Source organism: Vidua chalybeata, chromosome 6, assembly GCF_026979565.1.
Source record: "Vidua chalybeata isolate OUT-0048 chromosome 6, bVidCha1 merged haplotype, whole genome shotgun sequence".
Taxonomy (NCBI): Eukaryota; Metazoa; Chordata; class Aves; order Passeriformes; family Viduidae; genus Vidua; species Vidua chalybeata.
In genome coordinates, this window is record NC_071535.1 from 29690874 (window position 1) to 29718426 (window position 27553).

The following is a 27553-nucleotide window of genomic DNA, read 5'->3' on the forward strand; positions in this document are numbered from 1 at the left end:
TCAGAAAAAGTCTTGTGCACATTTGCAGATTAAGTTCTTGGAAACAAATTGTTTTGTTTGTCATGACAGAACCATAATTCATTCAGTTTCCACACCCACTTCCAAAAGGAGAATAACTAAAAGAAACGTGAGAACTGAAATTTTCTGCAAAGGATCAGAAAACTACTTTTTTTCCTTACCATCACACAGGTAATGCAAGTAATCTGCTGAAAGCAATAGGCTACTGCACTAGTCAGACACAACCTTTTTTGGCAGATGCTAAGGCAAAATTACATAATATTTGTACAAGCTAACTTCCATTCAAATATAATGAGAAAAAAAGAAAAGACTGCAAAATCCTCTTGCTTCACTTTATAGATGATATGCAGATTTACACTAAAATCTATTGCCTTTTTCCACAAAAGTCTGATCATCTCCACCTTGCTGATTTCCAATCAAAAACTAGCTTAATGACCTTCTACCAAGTATAACTTTGCTTCTGAAAGAAATTCTAGGGTTTCTTTATTATCCTATATTCAATCATGAATACTCAGCTGGACATTCAAAAATATAAGATATGATAGGACAATATCTCATGCAAATTCATAAACAAGAATATGACTTTACCCATTTAGATACTAAAAATTATTTCCATTTTTGTGAATGAAAAGAAGCCTGTACAAACACACTTTACTTCAACTTTAGAATGAAAAAATACAGAACAAAACAATGAACATTTTATTTTATATGTCAGAATCTTGTAAGGAACCTGGATTTCATGATTCCCAGGACAGTAATTTTGCCTTTACATTAGGAATAGAAATGAGATTTACTGCTACTGACCTAATCCTGGGTGCCAAAATGTATATCAGCTTTCTAAAAAACTTAATTTAAAATTATGGAAGCTACAAACATGTTTTAGCAAGTAGAGAGCATCTACAGCACACATACATACACACACTGTATATTTCAAGAATGCTATAAAGTGAGCAAGTACTGTGTAAATATAGTTTTTACAGTGATATGAACACTACTCTGGCTTTCCAGGGCCTTCAAAGCTAGTCAAATTACGATGTGTTAAATATTGAAGCTGGCAGTCTTGATATCAAAGGTTCCAATCAAATGCAAAATGAGATGGCAAACCAACAACCACAACCTATAAAGTTATAAAACCACATGAAAATACAGATTCTTCCGTAAGATCATATTAAAAACACAATCAGTGAGAGCAGATAATATATTAACTGAATAAAGCACCTCTGAGAGAAGAAAACGCTTCCCGTGCTGCATCTGGAGCATTTTTACCCTTTGATGGAAGGAAGTGGGCAGTGATACCTGAAAACCATTGGTAACCACTCAGGGATTTTCCTGAATTTTGAAGTGTCTTAGCTATGGGGAATGAAGAAAAGAACTATGATTATAACAATGAAAGGTTTATGATACATTTTATCCGATTAACCAAGGATATATTTTAAATTGTTTAAAGAACTTCAACAGAACAGAAACCCACAAACAAGAAACATCTTCAAAAATATTTACAAACAGATATAAAAGTAAGGGTTCTAGGAGCAAAGCTCTCAAATCCAACACTGCCTTCACAAAATATGCATGCAAGTAGCACATTAGCTGAGAACTTCAGTACTTTTTCTCCTACTTTCCATTTTTTACTGATCTTTTACAATTTCTCGACCTGTTTGGTTACAGACTTGGCACAAGATGTGACACTGAAAAGCTAAAATTTCCAAAAGTATTCAAGTGGCATAAAAACAGATTTTCAAACTTGTATGCCAAATTTTACTGGAAGTTAGGTGCTTAACCTGGTTCTGACAATCTTTGCAAATGCATAACATGTTTAGACATTTTTAAAGCCCACCAGGCACTTCTCCATGTTCAAGAAATATCAAAGACCTATATACTATTCAATACCCAAACCCTGTCAGCTGTGAAACTTAGTTTTCAGGAAGTTTACGCATCTATGTATGTAGCGTAACAGAAATACGCTCCAGAAGGAGGAGAGGGAAGGGAAGAGGGAGAAAAAGAAAGAAAAAATAATGTGTTATGCTCCTGTAAACTAACTTGAAATGCTTCAGTACTATAGCTCAATTGATTATTATCAGAAAAATGCATTTGAGTAGGATCTCTCTTTTCAGACTAATTACTACAGGTTGAGTACATTTTGTTCAGGAGTCCTTGTATAGTAATTAAGATATTTCACCTGCATGAAACAGTCAATCTTTTAATCTCATTAAAAAAAAAAAACAAAAAAAAACCCAAAAAAACAACAAAAAACTGTGCAAAACTCACTGAAATCCAAAGAGTTATATTTCAAAGTCTTCCAGATGACTGGAATATTTTTATTTGGTTCACATTCTTCTGATGAAGGAAAAACATCATCATCCATGCAGCTTATCTCACAAGAACAGCTACTGACCACAAAAGAACCCAAAGATTCTTCCTGCTTGAGACAAACATAAAATATGCAAGTAAACAGCATGCTAAGCAGTATTAAATCAGCACATTTTATCATTCAAATACATGTTTAAGTTATAAAAAATAATTATAGTTCAACAGGTACATATCTTAGAACAATTCACAAAATAATAGCATTAGGATTTCCCATTAGATTGCAGAACTGGCAAAACATAATTTACTCCTGTTGACATACCAAATGGAAGAAAAAAGCAGACTTCTTAACTGAGGACAGCAGATATCAAAAATGAGACCCAAGAATAAAGACAGAAAGAATACTATTATGAAGAAATGTTATCCCACAGTTATATACAAGACAACTGTGTTTTCAAAAAAATAGCATAAACTAAGTGAACAAAGGAACCAAAACACAAAAGTAATAATTTTATAATTAACATTGTCATTAAATACTTGAAGTACAGCAAAAGACTAATAAGGAAGTTTTAAAACTTTTTGGAACAATGAATGAAGGCAGTCCATGTAAAAAAAAAATCTCTTTCTATTATGTCACAAAGACTATCCTTTCCATAAAATGCTTTAGTATGAGTTGAGATAATAGAAAAAAGCATTTCCCAAGATCTATACATTGTAGTAATTTCTTGACAAGGAAGGAAAATCATTCTTCCCAAATGCTTTCTCAGGACCAGGAAGAGAAAACTACTCACAGTACCTTTTAAAGCCAAATACACAGGCAGAGTGCTTACTGACCAGTCTTTAACAATTCAGTGCTCATTACATTTTTAACATGCCGCATAATTACAGCATACATTTTTTGTGAGTTTTTTTTTTTGTTTCCTGTTTAATTTTAGAGCAATCAGAACCCTTACTCTCCCATCTGATTTTTCAATCAGCCTAATCTGCAGAACATATTGACTTTTAGGACCACTAGCTTGGGTAATACTACTTGTCTATCTAAAAGCAGTATGAATTATGACAGAATTTACCTAGAAACCCTAATCAAACACCACTGCATGCTGTCATGCCAGATTCTATCAATTAAATTTCTTCCTGAAGATCTCACATTTCATGTAGTGTCTAAACTATGCATTTTACTGCAAGCTTCTTAAATACTAAATTCACAAAAAATATAATAAATCCAGATAAGGCAAGATAAAATGTTGACAAAACATGAAACCTTTGATAATCCTTAATAGGGATTAGAAACTTATGAATATTCCTTTAGATGATAAATTTGTGTTCCATACAAAATGTCATTAAAAAAGAAAATTAACATTATATAGTGAAGTAATTTTTATTGTATTTAATTTTATTGTATTTTTTTCCTGTGGAAAATAAAACCTATGTTATTGCAACTTTAAATATTTCTCTTCATTTTAATCACAATAAAAAGTCAGAAAAATAAAGGCAGAAAACAATAGTATGCATGAGAACTCTGTTATACTCTTATGTCAATATTTGACTTCACTGTAGTGAAAAAGGATCCAGTTAAGTTAAAGGAGTGCATTTGGAAAATTTAAGAAAAGGCTAAATTACAAACAGATCATTATCTGTGAGAGGAAACTCAGTTCTGCTGACTCTGAAAGAGGTCATAGGTAGTTTTATAACCACTGTAAACACTAAGTCTATTATCTAAGAGGGGCTGATGTTCTTTGATTGGACTTCATTTTATTCATTCCTCCAAGAAAGACAGGAAAGTCAAGACAATAATCTACTGTACATTAATCAATTGTACCTCAGAGGTTAAAAGAAGTCAAGAAGATGTAACATAATAGCCCAGGCAAAAACTGCAATTTAGCACGAACATGACATGCATTCCAACATTACAACAGAAAAGCACCCAGCAGCATCTCTACCATTTCCCACTCATTGAATTACACCTTTGACTACTGCCATCAGTGGGTGCATTTTGCCATTACCCAGAGGGATGCCTGATTGCTCCTAAGTCTTCAGGTATGACTTAAAAAAATAAAGAAGTAGAAACATAAATCTGTAATTGAAAAAGATCTTAAGATGGTTTAAGCTACAAGAACCAAGGAAATTAAGTTATTTCAAAAGGTTTTTTTATCTACAAGATAGCACTTCATGGACATTTACAGACTGTATAGCAGCATCACATGCTAGAAGTGCTACTACTTGCTTCTTGCAAATTGTTGTTTTAATAAATAAATTATTTTCACTGAGTAATTCGTAGAATCCACCATGAAACAATTTGAATTGTAGCATGGGCATTCAGGAGAGTTCTAATGTAACACATTAGTCTGCACCTCTTGGTCCTACACCCAAGTAAACATGCACAGACATGGTGATGTGAATTATGACATTACACTGCTGTTTTGGGTTTTGTTTTTACATCACCTGGAGTTTAACTTCACTGTGCCATAAAAATCCAACAGAAGGGGAAAAAAAGTTACCTAGAAAGACAAAAGTTCCAGCTTGCCGGTTTTTTACTCACTTTTATTAAGCTTTATATAATCATCTTGAAGAGATCTACAGATACAAATACCTTCTGAGGCTGCTGTTAAAGATCTGTAACTTTTCTCCATTCCCTAACCTCAAAGACCAAATTTATACGTTCTGCAAATGAACATGTAAAGAGCACCTATTCCATTTTTTTGCCACCAGTTAAACTGCTTTCATCTATGTTTCTAAACATGACTTCTGCAGGATATACTTCATAAAAAAAAAAATCAAGGGTATGAGTCTCACAGACTGCATCACAACTGGTTTGGTATAATGTAGAGAACTCCCCTGTAGCTTTGTAATTTGTTTATCTTACAAATATCCCAAACTGATGTGATGTGAAATTTTCCTATCATTTACAGTCACCTTTTTCCTAAGTAACTCTATATTTTATAAATAATTTAGCTTCTATCAATATTTCATCACAGATATAAATAAAATTATACATCTGTGTTTCCACACATACATAAAAGCCTGTTCAGTTGCAAAATTTTTGGAAATTACTGTGGTATATCACAAATCTCTTATAAGATGCAAAGTCTGTAAAAAAATTAGGGATGTCTGTTGATTTCAATGCCTATGATACATCAGAATGAGTCATTCAAGGCTCCAAAAACATTGGTAATCAATCACTTCCCACAGCACCACAGGTGCAGGCTACAGCAGAAATATTAGGTGTGGAACCTGACACTCGAGGAACAAAAGGCTCAGTGCCAGTCTAAGCAGAGCTGCCAGACTCTGTTTAGTAGCTACATTTAAATCCATACAAATGTTGGTCCTCCAATCCTCTCAACAGAGGAAGTAATCTAAGAAGCTAAAACTTATAGACTGCCACAAACAGAGTAACTTTCCCTGAATAATATTCTCATCACTTTAAAAAGAAAAAATCAAGCTTGCTATAATGACATTTTAATTAAATCTTACAGAACCTATTTTATCGCATAACATTTTCATGTTACTTCACAGAAGCAATATATTTTCCCATTTGTTACACAGTTTCTCCCACACCCACTGTACATTGTGATACCAACCTAATTTTGGATCAGAGCCTGCATGCATGCATACACTTAACTATATTCACATAACTCATGTCATTGATGCAAGTGTGCTCAGAATGAAGTTAAGCAAATGCACAAGTGTTCCAAGATCCAAATTCTCCTGTTGAAAAAGCCTTGGAGCTAGGACTTTGACTGATATAGCTGAAATTCCATGCAGTGGTCTTTTATGAAAACAACAGATTGTCTTTTTAAAAAGCTTACATTCTCTGCTACAGAAACTGGTATAAAAACCTATCACAACACAGTTCTAAAACTGATAACTCTCCCACTGAGCAGCAATGAGAATATAGTGGAGCAGAGAGCTCAGAAGACAAAAGACTATGATAATCTCTTTATTCTTTGTGATGTACCTTGATAACAGAACTCCTTGAAATAAATATAATGAGAGAGATCACATACATCTTGCATTATTTTGAGTACAATATAGAGAATCATAGGAAAGAATGTCCTTTATGCCAAAATACTTTCAAATAAAGTATCTTCGTTATGAAAAGAGAACTAAAAATTATCTTTTCTCAAAGAACTGGACTGAATCTGCAAGCAAATAGAGTAGAAAAGAAAATCCTTTATTTATTACCTTAGTGTTTGAAATGAATCAGAGCACAAAAAAAGTTTTGTGGCATTTGTTATCAAGTTTTGAAGACAAAACTACAAGGGTTATCTATATTCTTATGATGCAGAAGGGAAACTAAAGGTTGCCTAGGAGAAGTATAGTTCAATGATGACAAAGTATTCAAAAAATGCTACCCACAATGCCATTAACAAAACATGTTTTGAAACTTGAAACTCCTTCCTATTTTCCCTGACATGACTGACTAAGTCTAATTCTAAGGCTAAAGTTCTCAATGTAGATTAACTAAAATAATTAACAAGGAACTGGACAGAAAAAGGCTACAATGTTAAATCATGTATAATATATAGGATTGTGTGCTATTGTACACATGGCACACAAATATCTCCTGAAAACCTTTTCTAAACTTACAAGTGTACAAGTTACAGAACTCTACAAGTGTTTTAAAAATCTTCTCCAAAATGACCTGTACAATAGATCTCCTGCCATTTAACAGGGGCAAACTGCTTGCACTTCTGACATGTGTTCCAGCTACAAGGTCAAGATCTTTTACAAACAGGAAAACAGAATATCAGTTTATAACAGGTAATATAATGCAATGGTCCATTATAAGAAAAAGCAGCAGCAGGCATGATTCTTGTGTCTCTTATAGGCAAACAGGCTCCTTTCTTCTGCAAAGTGGAGAAAGAAAACTACGTTATTCCCTCTAATTCTGGACTATTCAAACTTAAGAGGCTGCAGTTTCCCATGTTGTATTGTTTGATATGTGTGTGCTCCCACTCACTGGAACTCAGAAACAAAGTATTCATTATTAAATGTGGGAAAGAGCAAATGTGAAAGCATGAACAACAGCTAGTATGTTGACTACTGTCATCAGAAGTATGTTTCCATCAGCAGAAGTTCCAACAGCTTTAATTTCTGTTTCTGATCTTTACAAAGCCAACACAATAAAGTAGAAGAATATAGCAGAAAGTAAAAGCAAGTTCATTGTGTTGACAAAGTAAAAAAAAAGTTTCACAGTTGTATTCTTCCGAATTGAAAATACTCAGAATTTAATTTTCCTTGAGTAGAAGGCCAATACACCTAATTCAAATATTCTAGAATATGCTTCACAAATTATCTCCTCCTCAAAAAAAAAAAATTTCTATATTTTAAGTGTATGAAGTGATTATCTAGGCAAAGTAAAATATTGATGAAACTTGGTATCTATATTATAGTGGTGACTTTATTTTTTACTCTGAAGTAAAAGAGGCATTCCCAAATTTTGAGCATTAGTGTTTCATTACCATTCTTTTTTATTCTTACTGGTTTTTTTGTAAAATGCCTACAAAAAATGTTTACCAAATTTTTAGTAGTTTTAATAACAAAATATAGTATTTATCTCTTTAGCCTTCTCTGCATCACTATTGAGAAAAGAAAAGTGGGTGTGTCTAAAAAAAGCTTAAATTATTATGCAAAAAACATCTTGAAGTTGCACAGAAATATATTAAACCAGAACAGTGAGTACAATGGTATGTTCCCCTAGGCACAAGGGCTCATTTTGCTGCCAGAAACAATTTAAACCAAATTTCTAGGCAGGCTTTGTAGTCAAACATAAAGATTCAGCTAAAGAAAATGCATTATAGAGGAGGAAAGACAGCAGAGACCAAGGTGCACTAGCTACAATTGCAAAATGATTTTAAAAAGTAAATTCAAGGAATGTAAAATTAAGACCTGTAGCAAATAACAAAAGACAAAAATTAATATACAATTCAGTTAAAATATGCTTATGTCACAGCAGAAATGATAACAAATCTGATGTCATAATACTTACTAGAATTACACTTCGCTGTGGAGTCTATTAATATTTTCTACAAAGTGCTTACAAAAGCGGCTACTTTTACACATTGTTCATAATGGTGTATTATTTTTCCCAATTTTCAGTAATCCCTTGAAAGCCTCAAAGTCCTTCTGAAGCAGTTTTTTTCCTGCAGTACTTTATTATTATGGGATTGGCTGTTAAGTGCTGAATACTAACTGATACTTAAAAATTTCCACAGACTTATAAGCACCAAATAGTGAGCAAAAGTACAATACTACAGGCATATCAATCTTGAAGGCATGCCTTTATTATTATGCAGTTAAATTATGCTAACAGTTATGGTCTGAAAGACTGACTGGTTCTCCATATTTATAACTTCTCAAAAACTTAGCTTATTTTATCATGACATAAAATAATCTATAGCCAAAAGATCTTAATGCTTTTGCAAAAATCAGACTCTTTTCCTTTTAAATATACATTAGTTTATGTACTAGAATTCAGGGCAAGCTGCTGCAAACCTTACCCCTTGCAAAGTGTGACAGGTTTGTCTACAACAGATTGGAAATACGATTTACTACAACACTGCCTGAAACTGTGAGGCTTAAACCAAATCTAAAACATCTACATAAGAAGGGGAAAAGAGCTACTGAACAGATAGAAGTAAAATTTTGATTCTTATATCAAATATTATGCATTTTAATATGATTTTTCTTCTGATTTATGTAAAGCTTTGTGGTTTTCATTTTCCCTAGCCTGTCACCTTGTAGTGATGTATGGTACATTTTAGCATCAAGTTTGCCACGAGCAATAAAGTCAGTTCCCCCAAAGAAATATCAATATATTATCAGTCTTCCCCACCATGCCACATTCCCAAATTTTCCTTTACTCAGCCTATTTGGGTTTTTTTCACATAGTTGATATCCTTTTCACAGTCTCCCACACAAATATTTAATGTTTTATGTTTGAAAGAAATCCAAAACTAGAAATTGACAGGATGAAATACAATTTACTTTCCAAGGAGAAATGAGGCCATCATGGAAGAAAAACACTGAGGTATTTTATCTGTTTGGAAGAATAATATTAAAAAAAAAAAAAAAAAAAAAAAAAGGGAAGGGAAGGGAAGAGAGAAAGGCATGATCTATTGAAAGAGATGCAGGAAATGTTGCTTAAGAGATATGAAATTTGAAATACCAATAGAATAATGTTCTGTAACAATTTCTGCACTTCTATCATCAAAGTGCAGAAAGACATAAGAGCTATAAAAAGATGACTGCAGCAATAGAAGAAAGATCATGATGCACTCTCTTCAACAAAATACTAACACTTGTAGAGAATAAGGAAGAAAAAAGAATCATTTTAACTGTAAAATAATAAAATGAAAAACAGAAATGTGATCACAAATATTGTCTGTTTTGACCTTATTTCTGCTCATATGAAAGTCTGCAACATTTAAAGCACCAGAGTTCCTATTCCTGTTCTGCTCTTTCTACAGAATCATAAATTAACAGAATTAATTCCAACAAACTAATAATGATTCCTTTAAAATTTTTGACCAAGATAATCTCCACATGATTAGAAGTCCTTCATTAAGTGTATTTTTCATATGGAAAAAACCCTAAACTCAGAACTCAAGCAGTTTCAGGTTAGCAAGTTTTTAAATCATCCACTTTACAACAGAAACACCAAAAAGAGATGCCACCTACCAACAAATCAATACTGTTCATATGGTTTCCTAATTCAGTTGTGTTCTACAGTCCAGCTGTTTTACCCAGGTTGCACACATGCTTCATTGAACCACACTGACTGAGCACCTTGAGGTTCCAAGATGAAAAATGCCACACAAATATACTACATCCATTCATTCACTTGACACAAGTGTGTTTGATCATTCCTAATGGCAAGTTCTCAAATTCAGCTAAATATGTACATTTTTATTTGATTGTAACACCTACATGAGAATATGATGAAAGGAAAAGAACATTTGCAGCCTACTTGCCTTATTCTCCAGGTGTAGTTTTGAAAAATGAAGATAGGCCACAGGTGCAAATGCATCAGCCGAATGCATAACCACCTTGGCTGAATCTCTGAAATACAAATTTTTTATCATTAAATAGTATAGTATATATATTAGAGACTATATCAAATATATATATATATAGAGAGAGAGAGAGAGACAATACTTAGTCACTGTATAACACAAAATCTAACGTAACTCATTGAAAATCTATTAATTTCTTATCAATGATTTCATATAAATTAAGAAAAAGTAGTTTGTGATATAAATTCATACTGTTGAACAATACATTACCTTCAAGAATTTTCAAAAGGAATAAACTATACTTCCTGTGTAAGCTGGCAGAAGAGATGCAGCAAGAACCATAAAACCACAGATGAAATGCAAAGAGTAAGCTTGTTTTCGTTACCTCGCTACCTGGGGCCCCTGAAGCAGTGTTCAGGCAGGGGCACAAAAGAAGGGACACAGGCACTGCAGAGACTTGGTCCAGGCTAGAGCATCACCAAACCTGCAGGTCCTCCCTGCATCTCAGGGATTTGCACAGGTGCAATATCTCACTGTGCTTTGATCTTTCCCACAGCCAGGCAGGAAACTCAAGTGTGTTCATTTGGGCCCCATAGTCTATCACAGGCCTATGTTATCTAAACACAGATGCTCTATTCATCCAACACACGACGCCAAAAACAATTACTATGATACATGTGTTTTTGACACCCCAGCTGCAAGTCACTTGAGAGTATTTAAAACTCTCTTGCCAATCTTCCACTATTTTCCCACACATCCAGACCAATATTAAGAGAATTATTTATCTGTAGTCTATGAAAGTATAAACTACACTGTGTTTTAGAGTCCAGAGATTAATATGTAAAGCTGTCTTTAAATTTCATCAACAGGAAATTTTTCAAAAGTCCATTGTTTTGATAATGCTCGGGAATTAGTTTTTGAAGTATTAACAACATACAGAATTGCACACACAAAAATTGACTGATCCAGCCATCTTGCATCTGATAGCGAAGACTACTAGACATAACTTTTTAATGCCAAATGTGTTGGTAACAATGTAAAACTTCCTGTGTGCTGATTCAAATTAGTTAATTTTAGTTTTCATTTTTACAGACACAATCTGTCAAACTTTGATTCACAAGAGGCAGTATCTGTTATATCCATCTGCACGGTTTTACTACTTAAGAAAAAGGTAGCTCTAAGAAACAAACATCAGAAGGTGAGAAACTCAAGGAAAACATAAGCGAATTTCAGATGCAGTAAAAGAAAATCTGAAAGTTGTTGAAAATAAGGCTAAGGACAGACATAATTTTCCAGAAACCATGTTGCCCTAGGTACCTTCATAGGGGTCAAAGAGATGATATAGATAGATTTCTAGTAATACCACATAAAACCAATGCAAACTCAAAGCTTGAAGCTTTGGCCAGATCCCAGTTCCTCAACAAAAGTGTAAAATTAACAGAAATATCTGTTCTATAAAATGTGTTTTGGGATTTGAAAATATCAAAATGTCACAAAAATAATAATAAATACCTTTAACATAAGAAGATCCACTTTAAGCAAACTTTAAAGTATTTTGATAAATAGGCCTCAGATTCATTCCTGAGAGTAATTTTTTATGATTTTAAGATTCTTTATTATTAAAATATTGTTTATATTTAAGATATAAGATACATTATACATAGTTCCTTCAGATTAAAATAATTATTTTCAAGTGACAATGGTGTCTTCTAATTCTAACAGAAATAGGTAGTAAAAAAAAATTGGTGGAAAGCAGAATAGTTCTATTTACATCCAGTTAGTCTCCAATTAAATAACCTAATCAAGTCCTGAACTTGACATGTCATATTCAGCTTGGAAAATAGTAAAAAAAAACCCAACCAACTCAAAACACAGGAAAAGCAGAGACCTAAAATGTAAAACAATGATTTGTGAGACCCCAATATATTCTATAAGGCCATTTCACACTAAAAGGCTAAATTTTGAGTAGGAACTTGACTACCTAAGATGATTCATGTTTGATTGTAATGGAAACACAGGAATTTTGTTAAGGAAATTTTCATAAGACTGAAAAAAATGAACAGTTGAAAAACTGTCTCAATCAGCTATTTGTTTTGAAATCAAAATCATCTGATCTCTCAAGACTTCTTGAAAATCTAGAAAGCATCCAATCATTTTGAAACATTCTGTAACACTTTTTCAGGACAAATACATCAAGCTAGAACAAGACCGAGAATACAATCAATGCTTCTCAGAACATGACTAACTTTTCATGTTTACAGAAATTATAGTTTTATAATTTTGCTTTTAACTCCAAACTTAGAATTACAGGCCTAAACACAGACCTAATAGTAAGGTATGAAAGGGAAAATTTTATTTCCCAAATATTTCAAATGTGACAATTTACTTTCCAAAATATCAAACTATTCTGCGTTCCATGAATAAACAGGCCTTTATCACAAGAGTAGATATTAGATGGTATTCTTATAGATGAGAAATAGATCTTTACAATTTCAAGAAATGTTGATTAATTGTACTTTAAATATCAGCTTAAGAATGACAGAAAATGCTTGGTACATTTCAAACACTGAGAGTAAGAAAGCTGACAACTGGATTACAATAGACTACCTGGGAAAACCAGATAAACCCCAATCAGACTCTTGTTCAATATTTTGTTTGTAAGATTTTGCTTTCACTACTAGATATTGTTTATTTTCAAATATATGTTTCACTCAATCTGTCATGCTTCCTTTGTGAGGTACATTTTTGAATGAAGATAGAGAAGAATGGCAAGAATTCAACTTAGCATTCAGAAGCAAAATTCGTCATACAGTCTTACACTAAAGAGACTCACATTTCTCCATAATAAGTAACATTCAACGTTGTATTTTATTTTTTCCTGAGCCAGCATATTTTTTTTTATTTTGCAAGGATATACTGTAGAATCATATCTTGCCAAGTTTGAGAGGGCAAAAATCATTGACCAGTGAAAACACTACCTGCAAGTAGTGTTATAAATAAATGGCATACTAGATTTTCTCTTGTTCTTTTAGGTTTATGTGGTAAGATTTTGGTGGCAGGGGTTAGTGCTTAGAGGTGGTCTCTATGACATGAGACCAAGGGGTGCTCAGCTCATTAACAACATTGGTGATATCTCAGTGATAACATATTTTAAAACTATGCTGCAATAGGAATGAGAAAAACATGGTAGTGACAGCCCTGCAGACACCAAGGTTAGTGAAGAAGGAGTGAGCAGAGGTGCTTCAAATGCCAGAACAGATTCTACACAGCCTGTGGAAAAGACTGTGGTGAAGAAGGTCGCTTCTCTGCAGGCCAGGAAGGACACATCAGAGCAGATACAGACACTGCAGTCTGTGCAGAAACCCACGCAGAAGCAGTTTTTCTGACAGGCCTGAGCCCCATGGAAGACCCATGAGGAGCAGTCTGTTCCTGAAGCACCATACCCCATGGAAAGCATATGCACTGGAGCAGTTCTTGAAGAACTTGCCTGGTGGGAAAGACACACATTGTAACAATTCATGGGGGAGCCATGGAAAAGACCCAAGCAGGAGCAGGAGAAAAGTGTGAAGAGAAGGGGGCAGCAAAGACAGTGTTATGAGCTGAGCAGTTTAATTCTCCATCTCCTTGCACTGCTCACTGGGGAGGATGTAGCAAAGTCAGGAATGAGGAAGTGAAGTTAAGCCTGAGAAGAACAAGGTGAGAAGGTATATTTGTTTCCCACTGTTCTACTTTTAAAAAATTTTATTTATTAAATTTGGCAATAAATTAAATTAATTTTCCCCAAATTGAATGTTGTTTCCCATTACAGTAATTGGTAAGCCATCACATTGCTTTCTTCTTGACCTACACATCTTTCTATCTTATTTTCTCTCACTGTCTTCCTGAAGAAGGAGAGTGAGAGCAGCTTGGTGAGAAACTCGCAGCTAGCCAAGGTTAATCCATCATGCCTGTTTTGAAGGCAAAAGTATTATTTAATATCTTCCTCAGAAACTTTTAACTCAGGAGATGTTTTGGAATGTTCAGGAATTTAGGAATCTTGAAAATCCTGACAGGGTTTAACTTCTAAGTTGCGATGCTTACAACACCATTTAAACTTTAAAAATTGCATCAGGATTTAGTCCTATCTTGTAAGTTGGGTTGATTTAGTCAGGAGTTTTATTACTGTTAATTAGGTTTGTTCTTTGTACTCCCCTATTTTTCCCTCACAGTGGTCTGCTCCAAGTTGTTTACCTGAAAGTTCCTGCCACTCAGACCTGCCAATCTTTTAATCTCTCCCAGTTTTCTCCTTGTTTGGTTCTGTCAGTCAGGGGTTGTCACTCCTTGTCGGGGTGTCTATCTTGTAACCACCCCCAGCTTCTTCATGAAAGTTCTGCATCAATCACCCCACTTTAGCCCTTCTATTCATCCCAGGACGCTGTACCCACCTCTGTTATGTTACCATTGGTTGTTATAATTGATGTCGTTTCTCTAGTTTGCCCCCATTGGGCGAGCCAGGTTTCCACCCCTGTCCGCCCACCTCCTACTTAACCTGTTGTCGTTCTTTGTTCTCCGGCATTTTGCACTCCGTCGCTCTGAGAGCATTTTGTTCCAACCACGCATGGGGGAATAAAAGTTCTTAGGGCTCGCAAAAAGTGTCCTTCTCTTGTCCCTTTGTCTCCTCTCAGTGTGTGAAGCTACCAAAGCTGTGTTACCCACTCTGCAGCGTTCAGCACTACCAGGCTGGCAGATGCCCTTGAGTGCCCGCACACACGTGGCGGCCACCCGGCCTTACACAGGCAGTGCTGGCCGGCGCTTCTCGACTGCTTGATGTTGTGGCAGGCAGTCGCTGCCGCAGTCCTACTTTAGGAATGGTACTCCCAAATTCAGTGCCCCCACTGAGACTCTCCAAAACCACACACTTCTTCCTCTTTTACTGTCCCCTGCCCCTGTTTTCCCCTTCCCAAGTGGTGGGATGGAGTTGAGAACTGGAGGCACAAAAGGCTGAGATCATGGGTTCAGATAAGAACAAGTTACTGGTAGCAGCAGTGAGATAAGAAAATGAACATAACAGCACAATATTAATAACAAAAGAACACAATCATCAGTGATTCACATTCAAAAAATGCTCATTGAGAATCCTGCTACAATGAACAATACAGATAGCTCCCCCTCTGCCAGGTTTTTTCCACTGGGAGGAACACTCCTCTCTCAGAGAGAGAGGGAGAGAGTTCCTGAGTCCCTTTCCCCCAACCCTGGCAATAAGTGAGGTCCTATCAAATAACAATGGGGTCCTTGGCAGGGTGCCTCCCAACTATTGCAAAAATCTAAGCCTGGCCCACCTGAAACCAGGAGAGATGTATACCTGAACCATGTATACCTAAACATTTGGAAACTCTACGAGCAGAGTTAACATCATTACAAAGTCTGTTTGGATTCAGTGTACATGAAAAGCAGGAGTACAAAGTAGAAAAAAAGTCATAACTTATTTAAAGAAGAAACTATAAAATATTTTTCTTGTGAAGTTCATACAGTAAAACTCATTGAAGGAGTGTTTAGAAGTCCACTGTGCCATATATTTATTATTAAATACTCACTAATTTAAATATTTCTTTTATGTATTTTTTGTGCTTTTATTTTTAAGTTTTATTTTTTGGAGTATCACCAAGAGAAATAAAGACAACTCAGACATACCACCTCTGCTTCTCCTTTTCCTAGTCACTTGAACTGTCTTTATATCACTGATAACCAGATATACATTTAGAATATATTATAATATATTCCTACTTAAACTGCTCTTTGGTTGATCCCAAACCAAGGGCATAATCAACCAGTATTTCAGTGGACATCTGCCAAGATTAGCTGCCAATGCTTTAACCACTTTGTCTATTGATCTTCTCCTCCCAAATACCAAGCATTGAAGTGGAGCTGACATTTCTTGGTTCTCTATTCCTTACACAGACAGATCCCAGTCTTACAGAAAAGTGAAACAAATGGACCTGTACCATGAAAGTATCAATCGTGTCTATATGCTCCATAATCTGGAGCTGCACTAAAATGACTGAGAATCAATCACCAATACATAATTACTGGTCTGTTTATTTCCTTCAGAAAAAAACAGCAGTCAAAATATTTTACTTGAAGCAACCAGGCCTAGCTACTTAACAGACTTACAAGAAACAAGACACAAGTATTTTCCACAGCTCACTACACAGGTTTTAGCAATTAATGTCAAAGGAATAAACTATTCAGTGTAATTGAGATGGATTCATACAAAGTTTGTATTTAAAATATCCTCTAGTAATTGAAGAAAAGTGTTTACTGTTATCATTCTAAGCTACTAAACTTAACACACACACACACATACAGAATTAATGAAACCCACAGGCTACTGAAGTGGCACTTTATCAAATTTAGCTGTAATGAAAGATAAATATTACAGGCAATTCACACTTCATGAAAGGATAAAAGTGTCAGTGTATAGGTACCAGTTTTACTGCAGGCCATAATCAGCAAGTAAACGAAAGTGCAAATGTCTAAAAAGTTTATAGCCCTCTATGAACGCCTCATCATGTCAGGTATTGATTTAGGTTTCCAGAGGACTTTGCCAGTGTTAGACAACATGAGTGTCTGTGAACTTAAAGAACATGTTTTACCTCTGCAGATGCCATGTGTTACCTCTTACCACCTCTAGTTGTCTCAAACTAAATTTTAAGATGCTCCCATTGCTTTAATATAAGGAAATAGAAGAAACTGTTCCTTACACAACTATTTTCTTCTTAAACAGAGGGCAGTCCAGAGTGAATGTTTCATATTCCCCTCCTTCTCCACAAACATGGACTCCGTATTTCTCAGAAAGCTGTCAAAAAAGAGAAATTGAAACATGTAAGTATTACACTAAAGAAGTTTATTAAACATATTTTGCTGAAAATGTCAAAACCAGTAAATACTAGTTGCTAGTACATACTACTATTGCTAGTAGTATGCAACTGGCAGTTGCATACTAGTACATGCATGGTTAAACCATGACATGTACTTTCTAAAAGACTATGCATTACAAGGCTGAAAAAACCCAATCATCATACAGTCAGGTCTTGATTTCTTTGTATGCCTCTAACAGTGATTAAAAATTACTGATGTGTTACATTTTAAATAGAACTGGCACTGTAATATTTAGATTAACAAATTGATTCCTAGTTCTTCTTTCTCAATGGCCACGAAAGCTTGTTCAGACTCCCATACTTGTCTTTCTTTAGTATATCTATTTCACTTGGAGGAGAAACTTTTACTGTGAGTCAACACAAGAAGTAGCACTTCACATAGAAGTATACTGTGAACACATTTTTTTACAACAGATTCAGAATCTGTATTCTATGTTTAGGTAAATATTATTTCAAAAAAATCTAACAAAACAAATGAGAATTTTCTAAGTCAAAAGCAAAAAGCTAAAGCAAGATCTAAAGAGAAACATGTTGTTTCTTTTATAACTTGTATTTAATATACTTTCAAAATCAACATATATTTACGAATATTCCTGAAGCTCTGGATATCTCACTTAAATACATAAGTAGATAAACTGAAACATTCAAAATATGAGACATGACTATCTTAATTAATTCCTGCTTTACAAATGACCAGCTGTGGAGCATGAACCGAAGTTCTTTTGCTGGAGTAAGGTGTGCATAACTGCTCAGTAGCTCACTGTACTACTGTTTCAATGTACTGTATTGACAGATAGTAATCAAGCACCAGATCTGAGCATGGGGACACCCTTTCTGTCTACAGCAGAAATTCATGTCCTCAGTACCAGATTGTATCACCTTATAAACTGTTGCTGCACTGATTCAAGCCAAGCCCTGTCCAGGTTTTTTAACATTAAACAAGCACTAACATTCTGCTTTAAGTGACTCATAAGAACTTGAACTGCAGTCCTTAACTCCGTTGCAAACACCAGTGTTACTTTTGGGAATATTTATTTAACCCCTTTATGCCTTTCCTTAGAGGAACAGAAGCCCACCCATGATGCTTCTGCAGTCAAAGTAAAAATACAGTTCTCCAGAACATCAGGGGGCTAGAAAAAGTCTGTCTGGAGGATAGAAGATAATTCCAAATCTACTGTTTCTTTTGAGGCAAAGATAAGACTGGGATATTTATACATCATAGATTACATTTTTATATAGCTACTAGAATATTTGTGTAGCAAGTCTATTACATATATTCAAATGATACTGTATTTTTATTGTTGAAACTGAATGTTGTTGTATCCTGGGTTGTGTTCAGATTAGGGGTTTTATAATATTAGTTAGCCGGTTCTTTGTACACCCCTGTTCCCCCCGCGATGGTTCGCTCCAGGCTGCCTGCCATTGGAGATTCCCCACGTCAGTCCTGTAACCACCCCCTGTTCATTCCTGAAACTTGCCTGTCTGTTACCCCATCCCCGCGTCCCTGTTCGTCCTGGAGCCCTGTGTCCACCCCTGTCGCATTCCTGTTGGTTGCCGTGGCCCTTGTCACTCCCCTGTTGTCTGTCCCCATTGGGCAGAAGGGTTTCCGCCCCTGTCTGCCTGCCCCCTATAAAATCCCATGCACCCTTGGTCCTGTCGCCATTTTGTCCATGTGGTACTAGGGAGCGGCCGCTGTTCTCCATCGCAGCTTCACGCGACAATAAACCCTCTCCAGCCATGCAGGACAGAGTGGACATTCCTTCGCCTCTTTGCCTCGTTCCAGCACCAGTTACAGAGTGCAGCCAGTCCCACTCTGGTGTGCTGAACACCACAGCGCCTGGGCCGCGTGGCAGCCCCAGTCCCGCCGAGAAGCAGCGCCTTTAGCCGGGCTCTCCAGAGCTGCCCAGGACCGGGGAAAAGAACGCAGCGCCGCAGAATGTAGTTCCTGTTACTTTACAATTCTCTTTCAAAGCTTCTTGCTTACAAACTTGCAAGAGTTTTTATAACTTCAGTTACTTAAACCAAAGGCCTGAATAATTTTCAGCCATCATTTTGCAGAAAAGGAAAAAGCTCTGAGAAAATAATACTTTGGTAATGTTCTATGTGAATATTTAGTTGTGTGGTGCTGTAAAATCAAAATATCTTTTGGAGCATGATTGAAACATTTTTTCTGTATCTTGTTATGAGAGTTATTTTTAATTTTCCTTTTCACATTTTCTTTTAAAGAAAAGAAGCAAAAGAGAACCTTTAACCAAGTGCTCATTAAAAAATTACACTCCTGACATAAAAGAGAACTCCATCTGTCAACAATGGCAACAAGGTTTCTATAGGACAAATACATCACGAATAATTACTGTTGATGCAACAAGAATGGACAACCTACAAAACAGTTAGTCAAAACCTTTTATTCTTACTTTATTGAAAGAAAAACAAACAAAAAACAAACAAAAGAAAAAATCCTAAAGAAAACTATTAAAAATTTGAAAGAGAGAAAACCAGGAAAGATCTTTCTAACAGTAACCTTTCCACAGCAAATACATGGAGTGACTGTTTACAAATCACTTTCAAAATTGGTAGGTCTGCTTGTAAGCAGTGTCTAGAATAATTATTGGCAATTCGCACTGAATACTCAGAAGATCTGAGACTATTTCCTATCTTTGTTGTGAGAAATTCTCATTTTCAATGTCACTGGTTTCAACATCATTCTTGACACCAATTATACAAGGTGCTAAAGGGTTTTCAGTTGTCACAAATGTCAATAGAACCAAAAGATATTTAGCAGCTCATAGAACAGATCCTTAACGTTCATTTCACAAAGTCAGCAATATTTTTTAAATGTCATCAATGGCATGAGAATTTTGCCTGTTAATAATTTAGAATATTAACATGATTTGAAGACCGATTATTTGAGTTTGCAAATTGGATGCTAAATTAATAATAACAGAACAGCATGGACTCCAAATTTTATGATTCCTAAATCTGCCTTCTAGTATAGATGAGCCAGAAAACTGCAAATTTTTAAGTCAAACATAATTAATTGCAAGTAATGCAAGTCCACTTCAAACTCCAAAAGAAATCTATGATGAAACCATCTTCCAGACTGCACAAAGTTTATCTTAAGTACACAATGAGATAGAGGATACACATATAAATGAGATACATATAAATGACCAGTCCAAACATCACCTGAAGAACAGTCTCTTCCTACCTTGAGAATGAAACACAAGGATTAAAGCTTCCTTCTTTAACTTTCATAATCAAAGATAAATATTTGAATTCAAATGCTTCCTTTTTCCTTTGTTCCCTTTCAGAAATTGTAAGACTTAATAAACTCTCATATTTACAGAAATGCTCTGTACATCAAGATGTGCTCATCAACTTTTGAGGCAAGCATACAAATAAACATTTTCCTATTGCCTATTGGCAGAGATAGAATTACAGACAAATATAACCTTAATGTCCATTTGCCATTCTATTAACAAGTTCAAAAAAGAGTGGGATCACAACCTGAGACATAAGTTGACAGCAAATTCTTTAGTGTAAAAAGCTGAGACTCCTGTTACAGAGGAAACATTGGGACATGAAAGTAATTTAATAATTTAGCAATTATCTAGCAACCACTCCTCAAAAACTAATCAAAGACCTATCAATTAGAAAAAAGCAATAATTCAAAAACTTTCCTTTCTGCAATGGCAATGTCCTGAGCCAGTAATATTCACCCCTGCTAAAAGTATGGGTGGAAGATCATCATTGCACTCCTAAGTTCAACATTCTGAAAGTAATTTGAAAAAAATTGCAAAAAGTTTTTCCCACTCACTAGTCCTCCATTTTTCTGCTGCTACTGCAGAAAAACTACCTCACCTTTATGTCAGTAATTATTATAATTTCTACTGTACACATAAAATAAAGTAAATCAGAAGACTGAAAGTTTAGGTGCTAATATGTTTTCAAAGTCAAATAATTGAGTGGAGGAAATCAGGGTTGGGTTTTGTATTTATTTGTTGGGGACTTTTTTTAACCAACACTCTTATAATGCCTCAACCAGAGATTTTTTGCTAAAAGGAGAATGACTAGCTCACGCTATTTCTTATATATATATCCAAAAGACAAATTCTAACAGGTGCATTATAGTAACACAAGTTAATTTTGGTCTCATTGACTGTTCCGTAAGAAGTGAGTGAGTTCTATTTCCAGATCTGTAGTACCAGAGAAGTTGAACTTTGTGAGTACAAGGTAAAAGTAAAAGATACTCCGTACAAGTCCCAAATTACTCAACATAGATGACATTTTGTGGCTCTTTATCAAAGACATTGGCATTTTTCTGGGCACTGAAATTATTCAGATATAAAGTGATTTTCAACAGAACTGAAGAACACAGAGAACATTACTTTATTAATTCCAAACAGAACTGCAAAAATTCTCACAAACTTGTATATCACACTTGGAAAAATGCTGTAATGAAATACCCTGCACTTAGCTGAATAAACAACTATGGTAAAACAATACCAGATGTCAACACAGAACTCAAAAAACAATCCCAAAGAAGAGGAAAAAACTATATTAGCAAAAAACTCCAACAAGAAAAACAAATTACTGTAAAATTTGAAATTATTGGTTAGATAATAGAGTACAAATCAAAGATCACTGGGATATAAAGCCATGGCAGTTTTGGATATTTGCATTATGGTGTTTTATATGGTATGGTCAGAATATTAAATTTTATCTCCCTTACTGGAAACTGTGAACTCCTTGTTTTCACATTCTGTCTGCCAGAACTTCTGATGCTGAAAACTTCACTGGTTTGCAAAAGAGTATTTTTCACATTGTGAGTATTTTTCACATTGTAAGTATTTTTCTTCAGTTTATAGTTAACGATTTGGTTTTATAAGGCCTTAAAGCCAACTAAGTATCCAGCAGAAAAAGTCTTTGTAATGGCTTTGACTTTCATAGCATACATATGCACAAGCAACAGTTAAATGAACAAATAACCAGTTGTGCAGTCTTCTCTATAATGGCCTGACAAGCACTGCAAGCAGTGTCAGAATGCCCTATTTGTACACTTTAGCCAGTCACTGCATTGTTTATTGCTGTATCAATAAAAGATAAAATCATCAAATGTGGGTTTTGAGAAGTGTTAAACCATGACAGTAATAATTTCAGTGAAACCAAGTAAGTAAGAATCACTTTAATTAAGACATCCAACATGATGGTGAATGTATGCAATTCATAAAAAATACCAGGTACTTTTGGATTTCATAGTTTATTATTTTCTTTTAAAAATGAATGATGGTGAAATGAAATGCAGAAGAATAGTTCTTACTAGTACAATTAAAATTGCAATACTTGCTGCTACAGTTTTAAAGAAATCAAGATTGATTCAACTGAGGTGAGTAGTTGCAACCCCACTGAGGCTGTAACCTGAATTTTGATTACAGAAGCTTTCTGTGAATGCAGAATGTTGAGATTATTTTAAGAAATAAGTGAAACAAGACTTCCAAAAAAAGATAATGAATGGGATTGTATACCAGTTACTTTACATAGCAGAGGGCCAGGAAGGAGGAGGGGAAGATTTCTGGGCAAATTCTCCAGGTCTGAAGCAATAAACCTCAAGTTAAGAACAGACCAACACCATCTCTTCAGGTAAGGTTATTTGAATGTTATGTACCTTAATTATTCCTTTCCAGCTTTCCCAAGCAGCAATTGCCTATCTTTTCCTCTCTATGTAAACAAATTTTAAAAAATTGAGTAAAATAAGATATAATTGCTATGTAACTCTCTATCTTTAAGTAGCAAAAGATTTTTAAAGTTATGGTTACTTTTTCTTTCTCTTCTGCAAGTTTGCCATACCCTTAGGTGTTCTAACAAAACAAACTACTTATGAAGCCAGGCTGACCAGTAACTACCCAGATTAATAATGAAAAGTATTTTTAGGACATCACTTTGTGGACATTTAGACAGCCTACACTGAAAGCTATGTCAAGACCCTTTTAAGAGACATGCAGTCATTGTGGGTATCTAACATGCTCAAGGACAAGGAATTCTGGTAAACTGGCATTGTCACAGAAAATACATGAAAACATAATTTCAGAACTGTTATTCTTAAAATTTACTTAGCTTGATCTTTGATGCTTCTACATCAAACTCGAAGAAACCTCAAGTACAAAATCTGGTGTTTTTTCTTTTCCCTAGCTGAATGATTTTTCTTTAAATAAATCTACTAGCTCTGCCAAGAAGCATTATCCTAGTATGAGGACACACAGTCCTTTGCACAGAATTAAATACATCCTCAAGAATATACTTCTTATTTAACTTTTAAAGGCCCCACTGTATGCAGTCTGATTGTATAAACAGCAGGAAACCTGCAAATAGGAATCTTCCGGGAAGTTTTGTATCACTTATGATTTTGCCACTACTATTTCTTGCTGTGCAAGTCTCTAATGTACAATTATTTAGCTGTATCATATTGATATACCAGTTAGTGTTCCTGCAACACTCAGTTTTCCTGCTTTTAGTTTGTTTTAAAGATGGTGACACCATCTGTGAACTATATCAAGAAATAATGTTTTTTTGATATGAAAAGTGCTTAGCAAAGGCTTATATTCAGTGTACAAAGCTAAGCTTTGGGTTAACGCCCAATTTATGAAATTAAATAATTTTTATTAAGTTAATTTTACTGAATTTCTGCCTGTGTTTCTTTTTAACTGCAAGTTTATATGAATATCCTTTAAGTTATACTTACCTCCAGAAGAACAGGCTCCATTTCACCTAGAGTTTTTCCTAGATGCTTATCTGGATCTAAGCCTGCAAAAAACCCAAAAAATGTAAAAATATTTGTTATGAAGTACTCTTATGCCTGTGGTGTTATATTTTGGTTAAATGGTATGCTCTGTCTCACACCTCGAAAATGTATGGTTTATTCCAAGCCTGTGATCCTCCCCTGAGGTATCATGTGTCTGTAATCCCATTGGCCCAATCTTGTTCCACGCCCACTTTGAATCTCCCTGTTAAGTATGCCGGGGGGACGGGGCTCTCTCTCTTAGTCCTTAGCCGGCTCTCCTGGCCGGTGCTCTCTCGGCCCCTCTCTCCCCCTCCCCTTTTCCTCCTCACTCCCCCTCCCCTCCCTGTTCCTTAGAAACCATGCTGCTCCCGGGGGTAGGACCCCCAATAAACCCTCGTCTAATGAGCACTCTCAGAAGCCGTGTGGAGTCTCCTTTCCTGCCTGCTGCTACCAGCGAACTCACAACTTAGGGGAGCCCCCGGGGACATCCCTGAGTGTCCCCCCCAAAGGCGCAGCAACATATGACATCAAGAAATGTTTATATTTTTTTTTAAATACATCACATCTCTCTTAGAAACTCCACATCATCTAATATAATTACTATCCTAAAGAACATACACTGAGTCAGAATTTTCCCTAATCTTTGGGCAAATATTTTCCAGGTTTATGGAAAAACAAAGCTAGTTACCATTTCACTACAGGTCAAGTGGAAAAGCTATTGTATCCCTTAGAAATTTCACTAACCAGTGAAGTAAGCACAGAGGTCCATGGCAATAAAAATACTATAAGGATACTACCTCTTAAGTCAGAAGTTACCTTTGTAGATACCTATTATAAATTAAAATACAATTTAATTTTTTTTACGTTTCCTACAACTGGAAGGGACACAGGCTCATAATAAAAAGTTCTTTTGCCAAATCCCATTCTTTGTGTGTTTTTTGCACATATAAAATGTAAGATTAAAAAGGAGGGAGATATAAAGAAAACTCAGACCTACAGAACATACTGAACATTGTACCTTTAGATCCATCACAAAATATTCTGTATGATGTCTACATTTTGATGCATTTTCCTTTGTAAAAAAATAAGCCCTATTAACACTTGATAGGTGCTCCAACTTGCTCCTCTGTATTCCTGTTTCAAATTTCTTGATTTTCTAATTTTAGCCAGCTCATGGCATTTAATGGTCACTTCTCAGGATAAACCAAGTAACTAGGAAAAATGAGTAGTGGGATAAAATAATCCAGGAACAACTGTTTCAAAAGCTGACATCTTCAACCAAGTAAATTTGATTTGATATAAAGTGGTCAAAAGGTCTTACAATATGAAGCAAATGAAAAAAAAAAAATATAACTCCTGAAGCTGAAGGAATACTGTGAAATTTTCAGTTATCCCATTTTTTACTACACTTAGTTATTGTGGTTTGGGCTCCTTTTTGTACTGATACAATACTTCTCTATTTTTTCCTACTCTCCTGCTTCATACTGTAATAGGTATCATTACAGAGCTGCAATCAAAATTACTCCATTCAGAAGCAATTTCTAAAATATGTACCTTGCAAAGCACTTCAGATTGTTGATGATGAAAGCTGTTATATAAAGGTACAGTACACTATTTATAAAGTCATTGCTGAGTTAAAATAGCTAATATGTCTCTTAACTTCTATAATCGTGATCTTGGTATATTTAAATTCCTGTGAAACTAAAACAAGTTAGAGTGACTGAGATTTCAAAACACTAAGAAAGTTTTTAAATATTTCATTAAAGCACATTAAAAATTCCCTTACCATGTAGGGGAATGCTTTTAAAATTGCTTAATAATTAAAGTTTAAAAAGACTGAGGTTTTTTCCACTCTCTCTTCCTTTTTTTGTATTGGTTTATTGCTTTTTTTTTTAACAGACTAAAAATGTATGTGCTAGATATGTGATAATAATTTATTCTTGTGGAAATAGTTTTGAAATATATTAATTCAATTAAAATAGTTAAAATAGTTCTGGTGATCTCTTCCAACTTACATCAGGTTAGCATTTTGTCCTTGATTATAATGGGATAGGTATTAGGCCAAACAAGCAATTTCTCTTGATGTAAATGAAAGAGTACTGCATTACAGTATCATTTCACACATTTACATTAACATTCTTCCTTTAATATAATTACTTTGCTAAGATAAGCAACCTCTCTCTCCTTGTTAAAAAAAGATTGATTTCCTCTAAATTTAAACCAAAGGATACATTACAAACATATGAGAAGGGAAGAAGTTGTCAGAACCAGACACACTGACATACAATTTCTTTCACAAGGTTCTCTTTGGTAATATGGACACATCTGTCCAGTACTGAATGAAAACCAATAATTTAAAAGAAACTACGATACAAATAGTTTATGAAATACAAATAAATTGCCTACATATACACTATGGGTAAACTCTTTAGTGATATCCCACACCTACATGAAAATCTGTGGAGTGCAATGTACCCTTCCTGTTTCTCAGCAGAATTCTATTTTTGGACAGCTTGCATTTATTTTGAAACATAGCACTTCTTTTAGCTTCCAATAGGTTTATATTGTGAGTGAATAGAGACTGTCTGGTAAAGTCATCAGGAACCAAGGTAACTTTCAATTTGCAGAACCAGTAATCCACATTTCCAATCTCTACCGCTGTGCATGCATAGATGAAGCTGTATGTCTGTTGCTACAATTAGTATAATTAAGTATTTGGAACTATACTTAACGAAATAGTTTTTTAAAATCTATACTTCTATTTGGTACACTTTTCTTTATTGATTCAGATTCTTAAAATGACAAGAAGAACAACGTATTATAAATTCTTAGTACCGCATACTCCAAATTTATCCTCAATGGAACTGAGTGGATGGATAAACCAACAACAAGGTGCAGGGCCTGGATGACTCTATGTAGAATTAAAAAATTAATTAGGAACAGAACTATAATTTGCAGGACTGACATCTATTTTATTTAACTTACATGTACCAATGGGGGGCAATTAGAATTCAATTAAAATACTCACTTTTATTACTTCCCTGACTGACCTTGAAGTTAATGCCTGTTTTATTTAATTGCATCAACTATGAATAAATGTTAACCCTAGAATGTTATGGCCCATTATTTTCAATGCATTTTTAACTCCCCAACTTAACTACATCCATCAACTTATTATGTGCTGCCAAGAGAGCAAGTGGGGCTTTATTTCTTTGAGATAGACTAGTATATGATAACAGAAACATCTCAAAAATTTTGATAATGCTGTTTTTGACAGTGTTCAATAAAAGGAATTGTGCTTTCAATTCCAGTTTTGTAGTCTAGCTTGACTCTAAATCAGTAAGCGACAGCACAAATGGTATAATCACTTCAAAGTAAATTCTACTCCATCTGTAATTCCTGATAAATCCACTGACAGAAGCAGAACTCCTTCCTGCAGATATCAACAATGGTTGCAGAATGCTCTTATGCACAGCCACAAGACAAGTGTAGAGGACTGCAGCAATGTCAAGAGATTGGAG

General features: G+C 34.9%; 1 protein-coding gene across 3 annotated transcripts in view; it reads right to left on the reverse strand.

Moving 5' to 3' along the window:
- Positions 1–27553, reverse strand: part of DPH6 (diphthamine biosynthesis 6) — a 199018-nt gene that overhangs the window by 115663 nt on the left and 55802 nt on the right. For all 3 annotated transcript variants that reach the window (XM_053945920.1, XM_053945921.1, XM_053945919.1), the window contains 5 exons: positions 23994–24055; positions 17078–17172; positions 10296–10383; positions 2284–2434; positions 1237–1368 (listed from right to left, as the gene is read on the reverse strand). In XM_053945920.1, coding sequence (XP_053801895.1) covers positions 1237–1368; positions 2284–2434; positions 10296–10383; positions 17078–17172; positions 23994–24055 — 528 coding nt within the window. The remainder of the gene's footprint in view (positions 1–1236; positions 1369–2283; positions 2435–10295; positions 10384–17077; positions 17173–23993; positions 24056–27553) is intronic.